The sequence below is a fragment of the Colossoma macropomum genome, unplaced genomic scaffold (assembly GCF_904425465.1).
Source record: "Colossoma macropomum unplaced genomic scaffold, Colossoma_macropomum, whole genome shotgun sequence".
Classification (NCBI taxonomy): Eukaryota; Metazoa; Chordata; class Actinopteri; order Characiformes; family Serrasalmidae; genus Colossoma; species Colossoma macropomum.
Window position 1 is genome coordinate 26,648,653 of NW_023494792.1, and position 22,015 is coordinate 26,670,667.

Here is a 22,015-nt window from a genome sequence, read left to right on the forward strand (position 1 = left end):
ATTATGTTCTAATAAAATAATGGACTTGGACACAAAAAATGTACTTCATGCAATTAACTAGTTAGACCAACACTTTTGCATTTAAGGGTTAATATGTGTATTTGAATGGATTTATTATTGGCTGTAAACATCAAACAAAGCTCCACACACTGGGCGAATGCTGTTTTTTCTCTTTAATAATTATAACTGCATAGCTGTAATGGGAAGCAGAGGGATCCTGTAGGGGGATATATTGCTTATGTGCTGGGAAAGCTGCCCTGCAGGGATACACGTGTGTTCAGGAAGCTCATTACTTCAGTCAGGAGCACAGTGAGGAACCCAGGCAAGCATGGCCACGGAAAATAGTCAAACTAAGGTAGAGACTGTAATGGTGCTTAAAGTATATATATTAGTAAGTTCTTTGCCATAAGGTACATGGGACAGATAAGTGAGCTTTTTTTGAATGGTGCCTTAAGGCACATGGCATAGCTGATACTCAAACCTTTGCACTAGAAGCAGTATGGATGTTTGAACAATAGCATCAGATGTAGCCTGACTGAATTCAATGCTCATAATCTGATTATTCCTTGCTTATTACACATGTATAACATGATTATAACAGCTCTATTGCCAGTTAGTGCGTTCTAACAAGGCTGACCCACCCTGAGTGTGTGATGTTCTTGGGCCAGGTGGGTGCGGATTTGCGGGTTTGGGACGGCAGCCTCCAAAAACTGAGCCCAAAGAGACGCCAGCTTCGCACAGAGCTGAGAGAGATCTCTCGTTATCTGCTCAGCCACCTTCTCATGACCACTCTGTAACTACAGAGAGAGAGAGAGAGAGAGAGTGAGAGAGAGAGAGAGTGAGAGAGAGAGAGAGAGTGAGAAAGACAGAGACAGAAAAAGAGAAGAGAGTGGATGAGAGAGAAACAGGCAGTTAGAATAGATGTGAAGAGGGAACGAGAAGGAAAAATAAAATCCACATGAAGCTGTTTAGAGACTGGATTAAAGTTCTGAATGCAGAACCCTTCAGTTCTTTAAAGGCTCAGAGGAGAAGCACTGAAACAGCACCACATCTGTCTCAGCTTCAGCTCTGACTCCTCTACGTTTCAGAGACGCAGTGCTGCTGTTAGAGAGCTGAACACTCTCCATCAGTCACTGACCGAACCTTTTAAAGATAAGCTTCCAAACCTGCAGCTCGATGGTCAGCTTGTTCAGTGTCTCCTCAATCAGCAGGTCCTCTGTAGGAGGAAAAACACAATTCAGCTTTAAACAAGTGAACATAAGCACGCTAAAAAAGATCACTCAAGTGTTTCAGTCAGATGGACATGAACAGAATATGTCACATCTTTTCAGTTGTGCTGATATAATAACTTCTCCAATGTAAAATGTAAAATAAAATGTATTTTTGGATGCTTTATTCAATATTTGAACAACTGTGTGAACAGAATCAACGGTCTGACCATTTAAGTCTCCATAATCACTCAGGTGAACTTTAAAACAAAAAATATAAATGGGAATATACTTCAGTTCAATTTCATTCACAAGAATTTATCAAGAGGTGCCAACAACTGTGGTACACAACGATTTGTTAAAACCATTTATTTCAAGATAAGATTTAGATTATTGTTCAAACGTTTAAATTCAAATACAGGTTAGATTTTTGTTCATATTTTAAATGAAACTGCAACTGTTGCGACTAAGTTTCAAGTGAGTTGCAGGATGCTTTACATTACACAACTCAAGTGCAATTTAGTTTCATGCAGGTTTCAAGAAACTAAAGTTGCATCACAGTTAAAGCCAGCCTTCAACAACAGAACAAATTTAAAAGTGAAATATACAGTACTGATACACAGATAAAAGACACATTTATCACACTTAAGAAAAGATGGTTCTTCAGGGGTTCTTTATTAAAAGCAATGGTTCGATTTAGAACCATGAGTTCCATATAGAACCAGTTCATGCTTAAATGGTTCTTTGCGTGGTGAAGTGGTTCTTCAGATTGATTGTGAATGTGTTCTATAAGGTTCAGCATTCTTTATAGCACAAAAAGGTTTGCGCTACCAGTTTGCAACAATAGAACAACGCTTTTTGGTGCTATACAGAACCATTTTCACAAAAAGTCAATATAGAACCACATCCCACACATTCTCCGATCATCTGAAGAGCCTTTTAAGCATGCAATGGCTCTACTCATATACAGAGAGAGCGGTACAACGTATGAGCTCTCTGCAGGCACTTCACTGAATCACCTAAAAACTACTGCCTTTATTCAAGAACCCTTGAAGAACCATCTTTTTTAAGTGTAGGTATAGAAAAGAACAGCAATAACAGCTGGAAAAACTAGTGTTATATGAAGGCTATAAAAATGTGGCAAATACAGAAATACACCACTCCAGTGACTCTGCAACGATGGCACTGCTTACCAAAAAATATGAGTGGCTAACTTGGCTAACTGCATTGTGTGCAACTTTTGAGTTTGTACTTTGTGTAACTGTCACGCTGCACTGAAACGATGTTGCAGGCAACTCGCAATACAAAGTTTCACCATGTAAAGGTAGCTATAGATTAACATGTGTTTAAAACTATGAAAAACAAACATTCAGTGTAAACACTGCCCGCTACAGTACTACCTACTGCCCAATGACATATTACTAAAAACCTCACAGTGCAATACTGAGCAGCTCTCTGCTGTGTGGTCCTTGTGTCTGTGTTGCGTGAAGGTGGATAACGTGCCTATCTCCACACGCGGCAGCTGAGGGACGTCGTTCATCAGGGCCGTGTAATAGAAGCGCAGTCCTTTATAGGCGGCCAGCAGGAGGCGACAGAGAGAGCGGTGCCACGTATGAGCTCTCTGCAGGCAGTTCTCTGAAGGCACGTAAAAACTTCCCTGTACACACACACACACACACACACACACACACACACACACACAGAGTGAGTAGGGGTCAGATTTTACTGTCCCCTCTTAAAGTTCTGCCCTGTCATTTCCGTCAAAACAGGAGAGAGCAGGATTTCATAAAACGCTGAACAAATGTGGGTCTTCTCGGGTTAAATAACACAAACGCATCGCGCACCTTCGCTGAAGACGCTGGTTGACAGAACACACAGCCATAAACATTTATATGAAAAACCCAAATCCTTCCCTCCTAGCAGTGACCACAGGGCAGCATGTCTATAACAGTAGCTGCTTTTTGGAGTGCAGCCATCATCACTATATTAGAAAAATCAGAGAAAATGCATGCATTCGCAGTTAGGCCACATTTAGACAGCAGCTTCTCTTCATTATCCGATCAGACGAATGCATCCAGGCACGCTGCTGCTGTGATCTCTGACTGTTTCAGTTCCTGAATGTCGTGGAAAATGTCTGTGAGCACAAAGATCAGAGGCGCGTCTCTGAAAGCATCACAGCACAGAATCGGTGGAAGATCGTGGCACTTTAACCATCCGTAACCCATGGCTAAGTATCAATACAAAGGATATACTTTCACAGGCCACTTTATCGGAAACGCCTACCACCTTGCTGGTGCGCAGTTAGAGAGTGCAGTTCGTCTGCTGATGCCCAGTCTACATTAGCCATCTTCTAGCCCAGGCATGTCAAACAGGGGATCTTCCAGGCCAAAGTGCTGTGGAGATCAGTGTTTAACCTCACCTAACACTCTGAATTCAGTTCATAAAGCCTTGCTAATTAGCTGATGAGCTGAATCAGGCATGTTTAATGAGGCAGGGTGCTGAAGTCTGCAGTGTTCTGGCCCGCAGAGACTGAAGCCTCACACATGTGCTCTAGCCCTTCATTAGCGGTCAGTTTCTGACCACGGGGCTAATCTTGTCTGTGTAAAAATTCCAGAACCACAGCTGTATCTGATACCCTCGTACCAGCACCACACACACTGATGACCGCAACATTGTTCAGAAAAGCTACAGTGATATAAATGATGTTATAGAAAACTTAGTTCCAACAGCCCAGTCGGACTGACAAGCGTTCTGCCTGTCGTCTCTTTCAGTCTCAGGACTTTTTTTGTGCAGAGGCCACATTAATGACCGTCTCCTGCTGGACCTCAAGGGGTGCGACAGTGGAGAATTAAAAGAAAACAGAATACCAGTAGTGAAAAAAGGCAGTGTTCAAAAACTACAATAACTGGTCTTGACTCTCTCGCTCTATCTCTTTTTCTATCTCTCTTTCTCTACATAATGTACCTGTGTCTCTCTCTCTACAGTCTCTCTGTCTCTCTCCCTACAATGCTAAAACATATTAAACAATAAGGTAAATATGAACAATTAAGTTGTATATCTGAATATCAGGAATCAGAAATACTGATTACAGAACTGAACATATGTAATGTTATATATATATTTTTTTTTCTCTGATCTTGTGGCAGTTATGAATAAACTGTCCTGCTAAATCTAATGTCTACATTTTCTCCAGTAACATTTATTTTTTCTCTACACTTTCTCTCTCTCTATATAGTTTCTCTCCTTTTCTCTGTCTCTCTCTATAGTTTCTCTTTCTTTGTCTCCTTCTAATCTCTCTCTGTCTCTCTACAGTTCTCTCTACATCTCTCTATCTCTCTTCCTCTGTCCTTCTGTCAATATAGTGTCTCCACAGTCTCTCCCTCTCTGTCTCTCTCTTTCTCTATTACTCTAGTCTTCTCTCTACAGTCTCTCTGTCTTTCTGTACTGTCTCTCTCTCTCTCTGTATTTCTCTATAGTCTCTCCCTGTGTAGTCTCTCTCTCTCTACAGTCTCTCCCTGTCTTTCTCTACAGTCTCTCTGTAGTCTCTCTTTCTCTTTCTGTAGTATACCTTCGTCTCTCTCTGCAGTTGCTCTCTCTCTCTCTCTCTCTCTCTCTCTCTCTTTCTCTCTCTGTTAGGTAACTGGTCGTGTGGATGGTGTTCTGTCACTCTAGCTGTGAGTGTGAGTGAGAGAGTGAGTGAGTGAGTGAGTCCAGTTGGTCTGAAGCAGGATAATAGTGTGGAGATCAAAAGCTGAGGAAAGCTCTAAACTCAGCGAGAGCACAACTATAAAACACACCAGTGCATGTGTGTGTATGTGTGTGTGTGAGTGAGTGTGTGTGTGTGTGTGTGTGTGCGTGAGTGTGTGTGTGTGTGTGTGTGTGTGTGTGAGTGTGCGTGTGTGTGTATGTGTGTGAGTACGTGGCACTTGCTCAATAAAGAAGAATGACCTCTGGACGTCCTGGTGACAGGAAGTAGCCGCTCACATATGCAGCCGCAACAAACAAACATTATACAAACAGTGTTTGTTTGGGGAAAACTGTACTGATGTGTTTGTGTGTGTTTAACTCTCAGTGGTGGAAGCTCAACACGTCATCTGATTAACTTAACTAAAGACTGTATTTTTGTGGTCACCACAGTTTCTAAATGACTTCTCCTAAACAGACGACAGCACTGTTAACTCTTTAAGGACAACATACAATTAAAAAAGCAAATTTCTCTCATTTAATCAACTCTTCATTTAATAACCTGATAACCTGATGTCTCAGAGCCAGTCAAAACAGCCATCAAGCGCTTTTTTCACAGTCACATGCCATTTCAGCCTGTTTCGGACATCCTTCAGTAAAGCAATAAATATTGTTATTTTTAACAAAAGTAAAATTATTTAAATTATTTGAATAAAACATTTTATTATATTTTGATTTAAACTGTTTTATTTGATTACATTAATAAAACAACTCAATGGGTCAACTTCCACCAGTGAAATGCCCACAAGGAGCCCTGCAGAAAGCACTTAAACAGAAACAAGTAATTTTTCAGCATCAGGGAAAACAGAAAATGAAACGGTGAAGGGAAACAAGTATTCAGACACTTTTGTAAGTGGAAAGTATTTAGACAAATGCAATTAAACTACATAAAATAATGCAGTTAAAGGTTTTAATTATCTAACAGCTCCATTATAACTACATTAAATGATTATCTAAGACTGTGTGGCTTTAGGGTGAGAGATCCGCTCATCACTATCAACAGTGAGTCTGCACGAATATGCCAATTGCAGTATCCCTTCTCCTCCAGCAGGCGGCTCTGTAGACAGTGTGTGTCCCCACACTGCCTGAATTTGGGTTTATTAGAGGGTCCTACCCACAATTCCCATTGCTGATCATACTGTTTATTAACAAACTGTTTGTGTTATCAGTATTTAAACCCATTTTGTATTAGGCCACTACAACACAGCAATATCTACTGTCTGTGCAACTAAGGACCCCCCTACTATCTCCCACCGCCTATACAGCACTGCAAAGCTGGACCTTGTGGGTGGTGGGCCCACATGGGGCCCCCATGTTGCCGTTTTGAGCTGAGCCCGGGCTGGGTTATGTGGGTTTCCTGGCCACTAGGCACTTGCGGAGAAACACTACCCCAAGGCCTGACTCCAGGAGTAGGTCCCGGTAACCCTATCCCAGGCACCCTATTTGGATTAAGCAGTTAAAAATGATAAATTAATGAATAAACTGACCCATTTGAAGTATAAAAACAAGATAATTATAATAAAAACAAATAAACAAATGAAAAAAACAGCCACTGTAATTCGATGTATTTTAAAGTATTAGCCTTAGAGGGTCCAAAGCTCTCCTCAAGTTAGTCCTGTATTTTCAGTTACTGTCCAGTGCGTAGTTCGTCTAATCAGCAGAGGTACATGCAGAGAGTCAAAAGGCAAAGAAAACATTTTTTCTGATTTTATTTTTCTGAAAATCTCAGAAGACTCATGTAGGTTCACAAGTGGTTTGGGTAGAAAATAAAATGTCTGTATTTGTGTTGTAGGCATTGTGACGTCTGGTTCCTATCACCACCACTGTAAAGACATCTGAGTAGGCAAGTTCCTCTACAGTGAACCATTTCACACCAAACCACTCTGAATGACTCTGTTTACACCTCAACCCCTGAATTATGCAGAAATTCTGTAAATTTGGTAGAATTCCCCTTTAAGGTTAGGGAGGCATCAGGTGGAACACAGCACCGTTTACACACGCTCATACTGTGTGTGGGCATGTAAGTGCATGCATGTGCTTTGGAACGCGTGTGATTTTGTGTGTTTTGTAATTTACCTGTAAAGCAGTAAAAAAGCAGAAAGCTCTCTCATCATAACTCACACAGCTCGGTAATTGCAAGCTCTGCAAGACTCTCTAACAGCTGCCTGCACAGCCAAAAAATCCTCAACCTCTGCACCACAATACCTCACATATACATCACAGCAACATGTCATTACATCCACAAAGTAAACTCATCCTTAGTGTAATATAAAGAAAAGTCAGGGAGCACCCTTCATTTATTTAATTTCCAGTCAAAACAGTTATTCATTTCCCAGGAGATGTTTCTGAGGATGTTAGATACGAGATAATGGACTTGCATAATGAAGTAGAAAGTCAAAAGAAAATAACTGAAAAAAAAACAGTTTTCAAAACAGAGAAAATGGGGCTCCTAACAACCACCTGGAAGACCTGGTAGATACCAACACTGTCCCCATCAGATAAACAGCACTTAAAGCTTTCATCTTTGAGAGAGAGGAGAAAATCAAGCTGCTTCAGATCTGAAAATCATCCACAGGTGTTTCTGTCCATCCTTCCACTGTGAGAAGACGACTCAGCGCTGTGGGTCTGAAAGGATGTGTAGCTGTCAAGAAGAACCTCACTGAGAAAAGGAGACGGACACATCAAACAAAGAAGCTGAACAACGGACTGACCACCCCAGAGTCCAGACCTCCACATCACTGAATGGGTTTGATTACTTCAGAAAATGATCAACCAGCTTCTAAGACTGAACTTTGGAGGTGTGGAAAATATCCCTGCAGGTTTCTTTGAGAAGCTGAAAGTGAGTCTCCTGAAAAGAGTGAAAGCTGGAATAAAGGAGAAGAGTGACACACTGAGTACTGAAAACATGGATATTATATTTAGTTGTTGAGACTTCTGTGTAATTTTCTGTAAAATGTATATTTCAGCTTTTTTCCTGAATACCTTGTACTAAATGGCTGTTTTTAACTGCATATTAAATTAACGAAAGGCTGGGCTCTGACTTTTACACAGCGTGGTTATTATTATCATGACTTCTATAGCACTGATTCTCAAAACTTTCAGGTACTTAAACCACTTCGCCCTTACAAAAAGAACAACAGTATAATAGTGTAAGAATACAACACAATACTATATCTATAGCGCTGTATAACACTTTAATACTAATATATGATTTTTAATCTAGTCTTGCTGCAATTATTACATAACTGACCTAATCACAATTATCTGACATATCGCATTTAGGCTGCCTGCTTTCCATAGTCATTAGATTTCAGTCATATTGTGTGGCAACAAACACAGTGTGAATTTGGTAAGTTGGGTTAAAGTTGAAGCGTTTACATGCACTTAATAATCCGATCATAATCGGATTTCTGCAGTTATACGATTATTCAAATGGTCATGTAAACACCATACTCCGATCTAGAAATCTGATTAATAAATCTGATGAAGAGAGCTGGATTTTAGCTCAGTAATCAGATTCCTCAGTGCATGTAAACTCTTACTCTGATTTCTTTCTGATTTCTGAGTCTGCGCATGTGTGAAAACAGACTGCGGTACCGGAAATAATCGGATTATTAAGTGCATGTAAACGTACTCGTTGAATTGACAGTACAACCAAAGTTAGCTAAACATAGCTGGCAAATACTCTTGCAGTAACTACTATAATTGTCTGAATTTACTGCATGATTCTTCTGAGAATCCTGTGGAAAGTCCTGCAGTGTTACTACAGATCTTTTTCATAGGGCTCAAGCAAAAAGAAAATATTTCAAATACACTCTTTAGGAAACATGCTGTTTCGCTGGACACTGAGCTGTGAGAGAGGACACTATCTGGGTGTGCAGAAGACGCCATGCTGCAGTGCACGATGGGAAGTGGTGTAACTGGTGGACATCTGCTCCTGGTGGCAGAGTTCACACTGATTTCTCTCAGCAGGGTGAAACTCACAGAGACACACTTCTCCCGTAATCACACATGAGAGAGTTACAGAAATCTGCACTGCGAAGACACAGAGACGACTGTGATACGACTTCATTCAACTGTACAAATCTCTTTATTACTGTAAGGAATATCCAGTTACACAATATAAAGTCATGAGCAGGACAGAAATGAATTACTTTACTTAGATGGAAATCAGACAACCAGAGCCAGCAGTTTCGTGATCAGTGTAATAGTTACTGGTTAACTGTAAGACAGGGAGGTCAAACTTATTTAAGTGGGCCAAAGGAAATCAGTTTGGTAGACGAGTAACACATCAACTACTCCTAATAAATCATCATTTATATGAATGAACAATCTGTGATTGAACAAATTTCACCTAAAATTCACATCTAATAATTCAGAGTAATTTACTGCCACCGACATTCTCACTGCAGGTCTGTTATGGTGAGTTCAATTTACAGCTTAGAGATGATTGCTAAGCAGTTCTTTGCTGTGTTGTACCAATCATCACACTGCAAATGGGTCAATGACAGCCTACAACTGGACTCTAATTTAGAACGTGGAATTTAAATTCATCTGGTGGGCTGGACAAGAACTGTAATTGGGCCAGATTAATTAACCCTTAAATCGCCAGAGCCCACCAGCTAGCCAGCACATTTTTTTTACACACTACTACACTCTAAGAATAGCTCAGCCAGTTTGCAGTCCCTGTAGTTACTGAATAACAAGTCTTTGTATGTAATAAGCCTGGGATTTTAAGGGGTTAATGATAGAGCAGTAGATACAGCATGTCAGAATTTAGAAACGAAGGGAATTATCAAACAAACCTACTGAGAATGCAGAGCAACTGCCTCCCTTTACCAACTCCTCAATCACAATTGCTTCAATTTTGTTTAGCAGTTATCACAATAAGAGTCTAATATAATTCTACTGTTAAATGTAAGTTTACTTGATTTAACTGAACACTAAAATATTTATTAAACACTATGTATTCACACTACTGCTACCACTGATAATTAATAATTATTTGTAGTAGTTTGTGGTAGTTGTAGTTTGTGGTGACAGAAGAATTGCTATTAAACATTGACTAAGATGCTAATGTGTATGTTAGGTAATTAAAAGTCATACTTGGGGGGAAATATGGGACATCTAAGGTAAAATGTTAGAAACTTCATGTAGGTAAAATACATTTTTGATTTTTTTTTTTCTCTCACATTTTCCAACCAGCCCACCTTTGAAAAGACCACCTGGTTTGTGGATTGTAATTTTGAGACCCTTGATTTAGGCATGCAGTTAGCACTATGCTAATAGATGGGTATAATCAAACACTACCTGTTAGCCACATTAGCCATGTAGCTCCAGAAGCTCCATATATTGGCTGATCGACTACATTTGGGCTAACTGTGTAAATGTGAGGTAAATGTGAGAAAAAAATGGTAGTAAACTGCCACTGAGGTGGTACCTTTCTTGTCACTGGGGTGGAACCCTTAAGGGTACATCTCAGTACCTTTAGTCAGGGAACATAACTGTACCATAATCCATTGCAGGAATATTTTTACTCTTTTAAGTTTTACTCTCTCCACACACCCCGTCTCGTCTCCAGGCTTTTATTTTATTGTTCTGTTTTAAACATTAGCTTATGAAAAGGTATGAATGTGTAACTTTTCCCTGAGGAAAAAAAAAAAACTTATGTAAAATACATAGAGGGACCTTAAGACCACTGTTGTACCTTTGAGGGAACATTTGCATTGTTTGTACCTTGACAAATGAAAAATGTACCTGTATACATTTAGTACCTTTTTTCTCTGACAGTGTATGTTTATGCATCCTTTTCTAAAACTTTCTAACTCACTCTTAATTTCTCAGAATTATCTTCTGTCAGCTACTATAAGACACAGACTGTGGGTAAAAGCAATTAAGGAAGTATCTGACTCTCCTCTGGAGAAATGCACTCAGTGTTAATAGTAAAAAAAGAGCTAGTCAACTTTATTTTCCACATATTTAGCTGATGTGGTGAAAGTGGCTCTAAAGGCAGCAGGGTGGGATTGGAGACAGGAGGAGATGGAAAGAAATGACGCATCATCAAGAAGAAAAAGTGCTGAAGAGGAATCTTACAGCCAGGTTACAACTCTTACACACACATCTGCCCCTTGTGTGTGTGTGTGTGTGTGTGTGTGTGTGTGTGAATAAGAAAGGGAAGAGAGGAAGGCAGAAAAAGGAAATAAGAGAGAGACAGAATGAGAAAGAGAGAGAGAACAGCAGAGAGACAGAGAGAGAAGGAAAGCAGAATGTGATGAAGTCAAATTCTTGATTTAGTTGCAGAAACTTTTGCAACAACCACTGAGAAATAGCTGACAAGCAACTGGCAAACCTATCAATCTAGTCATGGTTTTCAGAAGGACATGCATAATTTCATATCATCAGCACAGCTATGAAAATTGAAATCATCTTTCCTGATGACTTTACCTAGAGGTAACATCCAAAAAGAAAAGGCCCTAAAACAGAACCTTGTGGGACACCACAAGAAATGCTACAATTTACTGATGAATGATTTCCCAATGACACCAGAATATATTTGTATTGTATATGCATTTGTACATATTTGTATTCCAGTATATTTGTGTTGTAAACACTGTGACCCCTGGTTCCTATCAGCACCACTGTAAAGAAATCTGAGTCTGTAAGTTTCTCTATAGTGAATCATTTCACACCAAACCACTCTGAATGACTCTGTTTACATCTCAAATCTTGAATTATGCAGAAAAAATAGTGGAATCGCCTTTAATAAATAAGTAATAAGCCTGCATTTAAGGGGTTTTAGACAGATACACAGATTTAAGAGTCTACAGTGTTGAAATCCTGTTTATTTTTCTTTTTTAATGGCAACATGGATGAGTGTAAACAGAGAAACAGAGAATATTCCACCCCACAAGCTATAGGCTTTGCTCTTCAGAATGAAAATGTTTAATTAAGAAGTTCAGGGAGAGTAGAGTTAGAGGGGATAGCGTGGATGTCTGAGAGAGAGAGAGAGAGATAGAGAGAGAGAGAGAGAAAGAGAGAGAGAAAGAGAGAGAGAGAGACTCCTGCAGGTTTGAGCTTGTTAAGGCTGTGCTCGTTACTGTGATCAAACACCACCACCCTCCCCCCAGCCGGCCTAAACGCTGCGCTTATTAAAGCACCCTGCAGGGGGGGTGTTAACACAGGAACCACACTGAGCCCACAGGGGCCGCATTAACATTTACTGCTCAGATGGAACCATCCGCAGGCGAGCAATAACCACGCACCCAATCAGGTCATCAGGAGAAGGAGGAGCTACGTGTTCTCCAATTAAAAACAAGTAAAGAGACCTACCATTACTGCAGTCCCCTTTTGCCCCATTTTCCCCCTCATACAGCGAAAAAACGAAATACTAAAGAGGGAAGATTTTACATGTTTAGACTGGAAAATAAAATGTACATGATTCCCTTTCCACTAAAACTCTGTGGCACTGTACATTACTGGTATTAACATCCATCTCGAGGGATCAGATCACAAGTGGACAGCTGTTACTGGCTCGAGTGGGTCAGATTCTGTGACTGGATGAAGGCTACTGTGCGCATTTACTACAAACACAACTAACAACTGCCCATCCTGTGCGGTCTGATGTTGTTGCTCATCTGCCATGATTGGGTGCCCACTGCTCACCCTCTTTCTGGACCAGTTTGACCACCACGGAGCTTCCTCCTGTCCAATTTTGTGCAGAAAGCCTCACCTGTATGTCACTCACCCACCTGATGATTCTGCTGCTGCGCAGACTCAAACTATTTAATCACAGACGTTGTTCCACCTGCCTCACAAAACACTGAGCTCCTCTCACATTCATACTAACAGATCATCATGATGGGCCTCTCACAGTCACTGATCATGGATTTAACCCTCGTTTTCATTGTTAAGCTCTAGTAGTCACTGGATTTCACTGCTAACAGTGACTGATTTTCACAGATCTGTTTCTCATTGTTATTCTGATAGGCCTCTGACAGTAGTCATCAATTATCACTGGTTTACCTATATGCTTCTGTCAAATGAAAGGCTGGTTTCTTTCTTTCTTTTTCTCTATATTTAATATTGTATATTAGTTGTAAAATCTTATCCTCTGTTCATTTTGCTCTTGTTGTGTTGTTGTTTTGACCAGAGGAGGATGGGTTCCCTTTTCGAGTCGTGGTTCCTCAAAGTTTCTCCTCTTGCTCTTACGGAGGTTTTATTGCCACTGTTGTTACTGGCGACACTCATGGGGGCTTGGACTTCCTGTAAAGCTCCTTTGTGACAACGCCTGTGGTAAAAAGCTCTTTATAAATGCATTTTGACTTGACTTGACTACATTGGTCTGTAACTGCGTTGAGAAAAATCCCTCAATTTCATAATCATATAGAAAAGTTTGAACACATCCTGTTAAATGAAGTTTTGTTGATTTTCTTGGTAAAGAGAGGCACATTATCTACTTAAATATCCTAATTTTTAGCGCTAAATTTCTATTTATTTGCAAGTTTAACATAAAAAAAATAAAATAGAAAAAGGGCCCAAACTTTGCACAGGCCACATTTTATGTTTTATTCTTCCAATATGTTAAATTCAGCAAATAAACAAAATCTGTGCATTAAAATCTTTGTAATTTCACTAGAAACATCCAATCTTTTGCATACGACTGTGCGCTCATGCACATGAATGGGCTTTCATATACATTTAGACCTCATGGACTGCTAAGGAGTCAAACAGACGACACCTTTCTAAAGGTGAACATGCTCCAGAACGCACTTCCTAGCGCACGGATTAGCACATTTTTATTGACAAGTAGGTAAACACGAGACACTGATTTGACAGAACACGAAATACCGAGACCAAAAATAAACATCTAGAAACTGACAAATACACTAAATATAAACTCTTTTTCATGGCCAGATTGTGGTGCATTGTGAGGAGTGTTTTTCGGTTGCGCTGACAACAATGAAAAGAAGCAAAACAAAGAAACAATGCCGCTCTATTCATCTCTGCTGTGATGACGCAGTTGATTAAGGCAGCAGTTTGATGCTGTTGGGGACGCATCAGGACACTTTAACATTCACCAACACAACTGTTGCATCTTCGACAACCTCCGAAGGCGGCTTTAAAGTGGTCACAATGTGTACAGGACCCCGTTCAAACCTGTACACAACACTTATGGTCGGATCACCCAAGACGTACACTATATGGCCAAAGACACTCATTCTAATCAGTGAATTCAGCTACTTTAAGGTGCACCAAGTGCTGAAGCAAGAGTTTAACTGTGCATGCACAGCTTGCATAATCTCCATAGGACAGTACTGACCAGCAGAATGGAGCAGCCATAAATGAGCCTATGGTCACCTTGCTCAATGCCAAGCGTCAGCTAGAGGGGTATAAAACACTGAAATGGTGTTCTCTGGAGTGATGGAGCTCCACCCAGTACCTTTGTGATGAGTTGGAGTGATCTAGAACTGATCATCCAACATCAGTACCTGACCACACTAATGCTCAATCAAATCCTCACAGCAATGTTCCACCATCTAGTGTAAAGCCTTCCCAAAAGAGTTGAGGCTGTTACGGCAGCAAAGGAGGAACGAACCCCCTATTAACACCACCTTAGGTGCAGGTGTCTACAAACTTTTGTATTTTAATGTCAGGCGTAAACTTTTAAAAGTTCAAGGCCGCTTTCTTACCTGTTCAGTGCGGACCAATCAAACTGCTTCCTTAGTTCAGTTTATTCTGACAGGTGTAAACACTCCAGCAGTATTTAGATCCACACCAAACACTTGAACCATGGTCCGCCAAAGATTGTGCTTCCAACTGACCCCAGGTTCAGTTCGCTGCTGGTGGGAGTGCGTTTTTATGAGGTCCACACCAAATTACAGATGTTCACATCATTCCTGCAGCACGAGCTGCTGTTAATACTGACGAGCAATTAAATAATTTATTTCTGGACAAACATCGATATAGAATTCAAACTGGCAAACCAATCAATCATAAAGCAGCAGAGACTAAGCATTCTTTATGATTATTGCTTTAACTGTTCCACACACAGATGTTAAGTGTCTCAATTTGTTTTTAGCTTCATGATGGCAAATGTGAGAGTAACAGTGCTTGTATACCTGCAAAATGTCTGACCAATAAAAACCTACACTCTCAGAAATAAAGGTACTAAACTGTCACTGGGGCAGTGCCCCTCTTGTCTCTGGGGTGGAACCCTCAAGGGTCCATCTCAGTACCTTTAGTCAGGGAACATAACTGTACTATAATCCACTGTAAATATATTTCTAAGCTGTACTGACTCCACACACCCCGTCTCGTCTCCAGGCTTTTATTTTACTGTTCTGTTTTAAATCATTCGGTTATTAAAAGGTACAAATACAAACTTTTCACCTGGACAAACTTATTAAAGGTTCACAATTGGACCTTAAAACCACTGTTGGACCTTTAAGGTACATTTACATGTTTGTACCTGTATCTGACAGAACCTTTATTTCTAACAGTGTACATGTACAATTTGGTATGCTTTAGCCACTGCAGTGTAAAACCAACCAAATCGAAGGTGTGAAAACAGCTTAAATATTTGCTGACAAGAAAAAAAAGCTAAAGCACTTCTGATGATGTCCACTGTTCAACTCTCGTCTGCAGGATTCATATTTAATCTGGGTCTAAAGCCAATTACACCCGGTGCCATTACAAAACAGCTAAAGGTCTCGAGCAGAATGAGTGTGAATGCCCCTCAGCTCTGGACTATCACACACAGGATAGGAGGGGTCAGGCACACTCTCCGGGTCAGGATTCTGGCTCCGGTATTGAGCTGGGATATGCAGCTCCAGAAGGTTAATTGGACTTTAATAAGAGATCTGCGAGAGCACAACTCATTTCCCCAGCGGAACTGCCTGTTTCAACCGGCCCTAATTATCTATTCCAGGAGTCAACAGAAGAATCTATCCTCCCTCCACTGTGTCTGTGTCTGTGTCTCTCTCTCTCTCTCTCTCTCTCTCTCTCTCTCTCTCTCTCTCTCGGGCCCTATTTATAGCTCTAGCTTGGAGGTTCCTAAATGGTTCTTGACTTGGACGTACATTTCAGGGAAACCTTTAAATTGGTAGAGAACCTTTGGTACAGAACATTATGTGACACTTCTTAAAACTTTTAAAGGTTTTTCACCTCATTCATCTCATTAATAAAAGAGCCTTAGTGAACCATCGTGTAGTGGGTAACTCCACTGACCTCTATGCAGCAGACTAGGGTTCAAATCATTGCTCAGACAAAAGCACCACGCTATACCAATAAAAGTCCCTGGACAAGGTTAGGGAACCTGAGCTGACAGTACGTGTCTGAAGTGCCCTTGAGCAAGGTACCTAACCCCCACCTGCTCCCCAGGTGCTGCGGATAGGGCTGCCCACTGCTCCGGGCAAGTGTGCTCACTGCCCCCTAATATGTGTGCATTCACTAGTGTGTATGTGGTGTTTCACTGCACGAATTGGTCAAGATGCGGAGGTGAAATCTCCCCGTTGTGGGACTAATAAGGGTCACTCAACTAACTTGATTACTGTCTTCTTTCCTGTAACTGTAAAAGAATTTACAGTTACTTTTTTTTCTTTTAATCCTGCTTACGTAACGCTGTTACATGTTTTCTGTTACTACCCACATTTGGTGATTTTATGAGATATAACGGCACGGGTAGAACGCTTCTTAACCAATCAGGGAGGTGTTCTCCAAAAGCATCTTAGGACAAATATACTTTAAGGAAACAGGGCCCAGATTCTGTGGTCAGAACTAACTGTGGTATGAACAGAATGACAGCATACTGGCAGTTAACGCATGAAGAAACAGTTACCTCAGTTAGAACAGGTCTGCAGTATCCGGCCCCGAACATCAGGTTCTCCACAGACATCACAGAGGGCGCAGCCTCGCTCTCCGGAGAGCCCTTCCCCAGCCACGCCCCTTTACCACTGCGTGCAAAACTGCAGGAAGAGAGGAGAGAGATGCAAACTGAGAGAAAAAAACGACCATCACCCTCTCGAGGCTGATCAATGCTCTTGTCCCTAATCAGTTAAATGGCTGTCGGAGCTGTTAGTCGACAGTATTGGCACAGAGATTCATCAGGCCAGTGCACAGAAAACCATTTATTAGGGCTACGTGTGCTCAAAGTGATTCCTTTTAGGCAAAAAAAGACATTATGAGGGGAACGTGTAAGAGCGCTCAAGCGTTTTGCTGAAATGCAGCCAAAATACCATTGTCTGATTGGTATGAAACACCAGTAGGCCAATTTGTTTTAGAATGTCTTCCCTAATGGAGACATCCACTGGCCTGCCAGCTCTAATTCCAGCCACTCAAAAAGCAACTGTCAAGTTAAAAGGTATCTGTAAGCTCTCAACAGACATTTATAAGCATCACAAGTACTCCTTCCTTTAAAAATGCTGATCTGCACATGCTGTGTGTCAGCACTTTAAAGCAGCATGTAACACAAAGGCATTACGATGCAGACATCTGCATGTTCCCTAGTAAGCTAGTTTAAATACCTAACTATGGCCAGATGAATGTTACTGTTGTTGTTTTATTTGTACGACAAAGTAGGTTGAGCAGAAATGTGGGTAAAGTCTCCTAATAAGCCTATTTGAGGGAGACAGTGTCAGAAAAAACTCTATAACAGCATGAGGAAGAACCACTGAGAGGAACCAAGACTCAAAAAGGCTGCACTGATTGGGCAAAATTCCATTCCACAGATGAGCATTTCCTACGGAAATTAACTGTTTATCAGTAGAGATGCACCGATACCACTTTTTCCCTTCCGATACAGATACCTGATCCTTTAGTATCGGCCGATACTGAGTACCGATGCTAACTCTATCTAACCTAACTCAGCTATAATTCCTGATATTTATACAGTTACATTTTTAAAATACTATATTTTGGTAAAATCTGTTTTCTGCATCACAAATAAAACACACTCAACTTGGCTAGATGGCATTTACATGGTGGATTATATTTATTAGATGTTTCAGAAAACATATATTTGTTTATTTACTGTATATATTTAGCATCTACTATTATATAATTAGAAAAAAGAACCATGGTTAACAACTTAAGTAAATCTAAAATATCTTTATTGTGTAAAAACAGTGAAAAACAGAGCTGAACCGTATACAGATAAACCTGTGGTGTCTACTGCTGCACTTGTTTCTATGGGATGTTTGAACATTCAACATCATATTCAATACAACATTTAAAAATAAAAATATTTGATATGTGCAGCCCTACATCAGACAGAGTGCAGCTAGCTAATCTGTGGTTGGTACAGGCATTAATTAGCCCTGAGTGCTCTGTGACTGGTTGGCAGAAGGAAGGGCGGAGTTTACCTGATGAGCGGTTGGTGCAGGGCCACTAAGGAGGCATGGACAGTGATGGAGATGACGGACAGGTGGAAGTAGTCAAACATGACAGGAAGGTGATGGTGCAGGCCGTTCTGAGGGTGGAAATGAAGACCCAGCGTCCGACTGCTGATGACAGGCACTGAGGAGATATCAGCCAACCTGGAACACACACAGCAGACACCTGTAAGAGGGCCTTCTTTCTGTACATGTACAGGAAATCTATGACTGAACACTGCACAGTACACATATATTTGCTCTGTAAACTTTCTTTCTGTTTGATTCTTTGAATATTAAACCCCCTAATTTAAAAAAGACCATTTAAAAAATCAATCCTAAATGAGACAAGCACCCTTTGCTTATTTAATTTCCAGTCAAAACAGCCATTAAGTACAAGATATAGTACAATGATACTGATTTTTCAGGAGACGTTTCTGAGGAGATTAGATATAAGATAATCCACTTGCATGACGAAGTTAAAGAAAAATGAACAAAAAAGGAGATTGACAGAAAAACAAATACCCAAGACCTGACATATATATATATATATACACATTAAAAATAGCTTTTAAACCACAGCACTTGATATTTGATTACTGATTTGTTTACAGGACTCTCATATTATTATTTATCTGCAGCCAAATTGGTTTTATATTATTGAAAACAGTGATTCTATCTTTTTAACGATAGATAGTTTTAACGAAAATTAGCTTTATATTATTCTATTTTGCTTAAGGATGTACAATGATAAAGATCACACCAGTACAGCAGATTTTAGCTTTAAGAAAAATATCTGTATTGTATGTTTAGATTTGATTGGCATTTTAAAGAGATATTTGATGACATTTACTGTACTTTAGAAAAGCAGGTTGTTTAGGTGATGCTAGGCTGCTGCGCTAAAACCCTCTATTGATAAATGTTATATTTTTCTGTAATGCTAATCCAGGTGGATGTATTTCCAGTTTCTACATTTTATAAATGTTTATGTATCGGCATTAGCATCAGCATAGAAAAATACTGGATCTTAGCCCACAATTCCCATCTCAGTGCATCCCTAATTGTTTACTATAATACTTCCAAAATATAACTTTCAAAGGAAAATAAGACTATAATAAGCTATGTCTAGTATAATTATGTTTCTTATCCCATTTGGGGAGGAGGTAGAAAAGGGCTGTGGTAACTTTCTAGTGGGCCAAATCTAATGTTCTCACACATCAGCTTTTGGCCTGTGGGCCACACTCTGGGCAGCGCTGGTACAGACTGTGCGATAGTTTAATCACCCTCATTTGGAGCTTGTTTGGGAATTAGCATGTGTAGAGCTTTGGGAATAGTTTGGAATGAGCTGTTGCTGTAATTGGTCCACTTTCACTCCGGTTAGAGGACTGGGAATGGAAGCTTGTGTGTGTGTGAGGGAATGTGCTGTGACTGTAAACTAGCACTGTTGATCTGGGGCTGTGAGTGATACGGTTCATTAGTGGACATTCACCCTGTCCTCCTGTCCCACTGCCCCCTGGGTCACTACCACCGTACTCCTTGAACACCAAACACCACTCATTACACAGAGAGAGAGAGAGAGAGAGAGAGAGAGAGAGAGGAGGAGAGAGAGACAGGGAGAACACAGAGAGGAAACAACAAATAAAATAAAAATACATTTATACAAAAAACTAATTTAAGAACTGTCTTTTGGTTTTCACCCAAAAAAGTCATGAAAACCTCATGTTGAAAAAAATCAACACAACCTGACAGACGTTTTGTCACCTGACATCAAAGTGGATAAAAGCAGCTTATATGACAGACGTTGCTTATCGCCATAAGCCTTTATAGATGTTTATATGGGTTTGTCACTTGTCGCGTCGACAATGTCATTTCATGATGAAGGCTTATGTATGTCATGTAGATTTACGAACACTGCACTAGAGTAAAATGCAACCCTTTTTAATGCATTTTCAATGCATATGTCCATATTTTGATCATAAAGCTGCACTATGTAAGATTTGTGGATTTGGAGACGTCTCTGGTAGAAATGTGTAACAGCAACACACCATGTGAAAGAACATTTTGTGGACGAATCTGATGATTGTGAGCGCACTGAAAGAGAATCTGACGAGTATCCGACAAAATCTGGTGAAGGCTGTGTCTTCTGAGGATGTGTGTGAGTGTTTAAGATGGCTTAACGAAACCACATTTCTGTTCTTTGTTTTGTTATTATACAATTTTTTTGTGTTATCATTTTCACTGGTGACAGTTTTTGAGCTGGAGCCACAAAACGTAGGATCGTAAGAGCTTATACAGAAACAGGAGACTGGAGAGAGAGAAAGAGAGAATGAGAGAGAGAGAAATAAAATAAAATATAAATAAAATACAAAATACAAATAAAATATAAAGATATATACAATAAAAAATGTAAAACTTTTCGACCAGGCGTGTTTTGAATTTCGGTTTTGGTTTAGGGTAGGAATTTTCATTTTGTTTCTCCACTACTGTAAACTGTAACTGTAATAAATTATTTTTAAACTCTGCTGTACTTTCTTTCTTCCCTCCACCCACCCACTGAAACCCACTGACTGTGATGCATTTAATTTTGAAATCAGAGCTGTCAGACTTGTTTAAAAGACTGCTGTTATAACTACATTAGCATTGAACACTATCAGCACTTTTGTATCTACATTTAGAAGGTTGCAATCTATAACTATCAAATCTGGTAGTCTGAGCATGGAGAAGCTGCAGTGTGAGGTCTGAAGGTTGCAGTGTAAGGTCAGTAAAGGCAGCAGTACATACTGTTGTTCCACATCCGTGAAGTGCAGGTCGAGTCTGAGCTGGAAATCCACTTCACTCAGTGCCTCTTCCACCTGCACAAACAGAAACAAACCAACTGTCAATCAAACTAGTAGCTCTTGGTCAAACTGACCATTGATCTGTCCATGCTCTGCCTACAAATATGTTCTTTTATAGCTACTGTTGTAAAAACGAGCAAAAATTTCCATTTCACAACACATAACTCAGCTTTTATTAAAATAACTGAAAGCAAAATGTAAAGCTTTTCCGAAACAGTAACTATAAAAAAGAACACAATTGTAGGGTGGAGAATGGACAGATCAATTACTGGTTAAACCAGAAACTACCAGTGTAACCAACAAACTTGAAATATCGTTTCTGTAAATGCCAACAGGTCATTAAAGGAATGACCATTTATCTATTCTTCCAATATATAGATTGTAGATACTACATCACCTCTGTAATCAATATTAGCTAATTAACTTTCCAAAAGCAATTATGATGTTAACTGTTAATCAAACATCCGATCGAAAAACAAATGACAGGACAGCTGATGAGAGTTCAAACACTCCACTATTTCTAGTCAGCTTGAAGCTGCAATATGTAGCTTTAAGCTGTTTTTGTTAACACTTTACTGTAAGGTTGACTTTACTGTAAGACCCAATCTACTGCTAGTGTTTGTCTGTGGAGACCGCATGGCTGTATGTTTGGTTTTATATACCTGTTAGCAATATGAGTGGCTGAGCACAATAATTAGGTGACATGTCCAAATACTTTTGGCCATAAAGTTTAAGTCACCTCATCAGTACTATGTCACTGTGATATACAGTAGGCTACAAAGTCGCCTGTTATAATGTGCTGTCATTTCACCCAAAAAGTGTCATTAGAACCCAGTGCCCAATCAATGTCAGGTCAACC

At 40.0% G+C, this 22,015-nt stretch overlaps 1 protein-coding gene across 1 annotated transcript in view; it reads right to left on the reverse strand.

The window, feature by feature from the left end:
• The window catches only part of fam135b (family with sequence similarity 135 member B), a 113,964-nt gene that overhangs the window by 24,295 nt on the left and 67,654 nt on the right, over positions 1–22,015 (reverse strand). Inside the window, 6 exon segments of the mRNA XM_036575334.1 lie at positions 642–797; positions 1,167–1,216; positions 2,712–2,865; positions 16,789–16,915; positions 18,311–18,484; positions 21,101–21,171. Of these exon segments, the coding sequence (XP_036431227.1) occupies positions 642–797; positions 1,167–1,216; positions 2,712–2,865; positions 16,789–16,915; positions 18,311–18,484; positions 21,101–21,171 (732 nt within the window).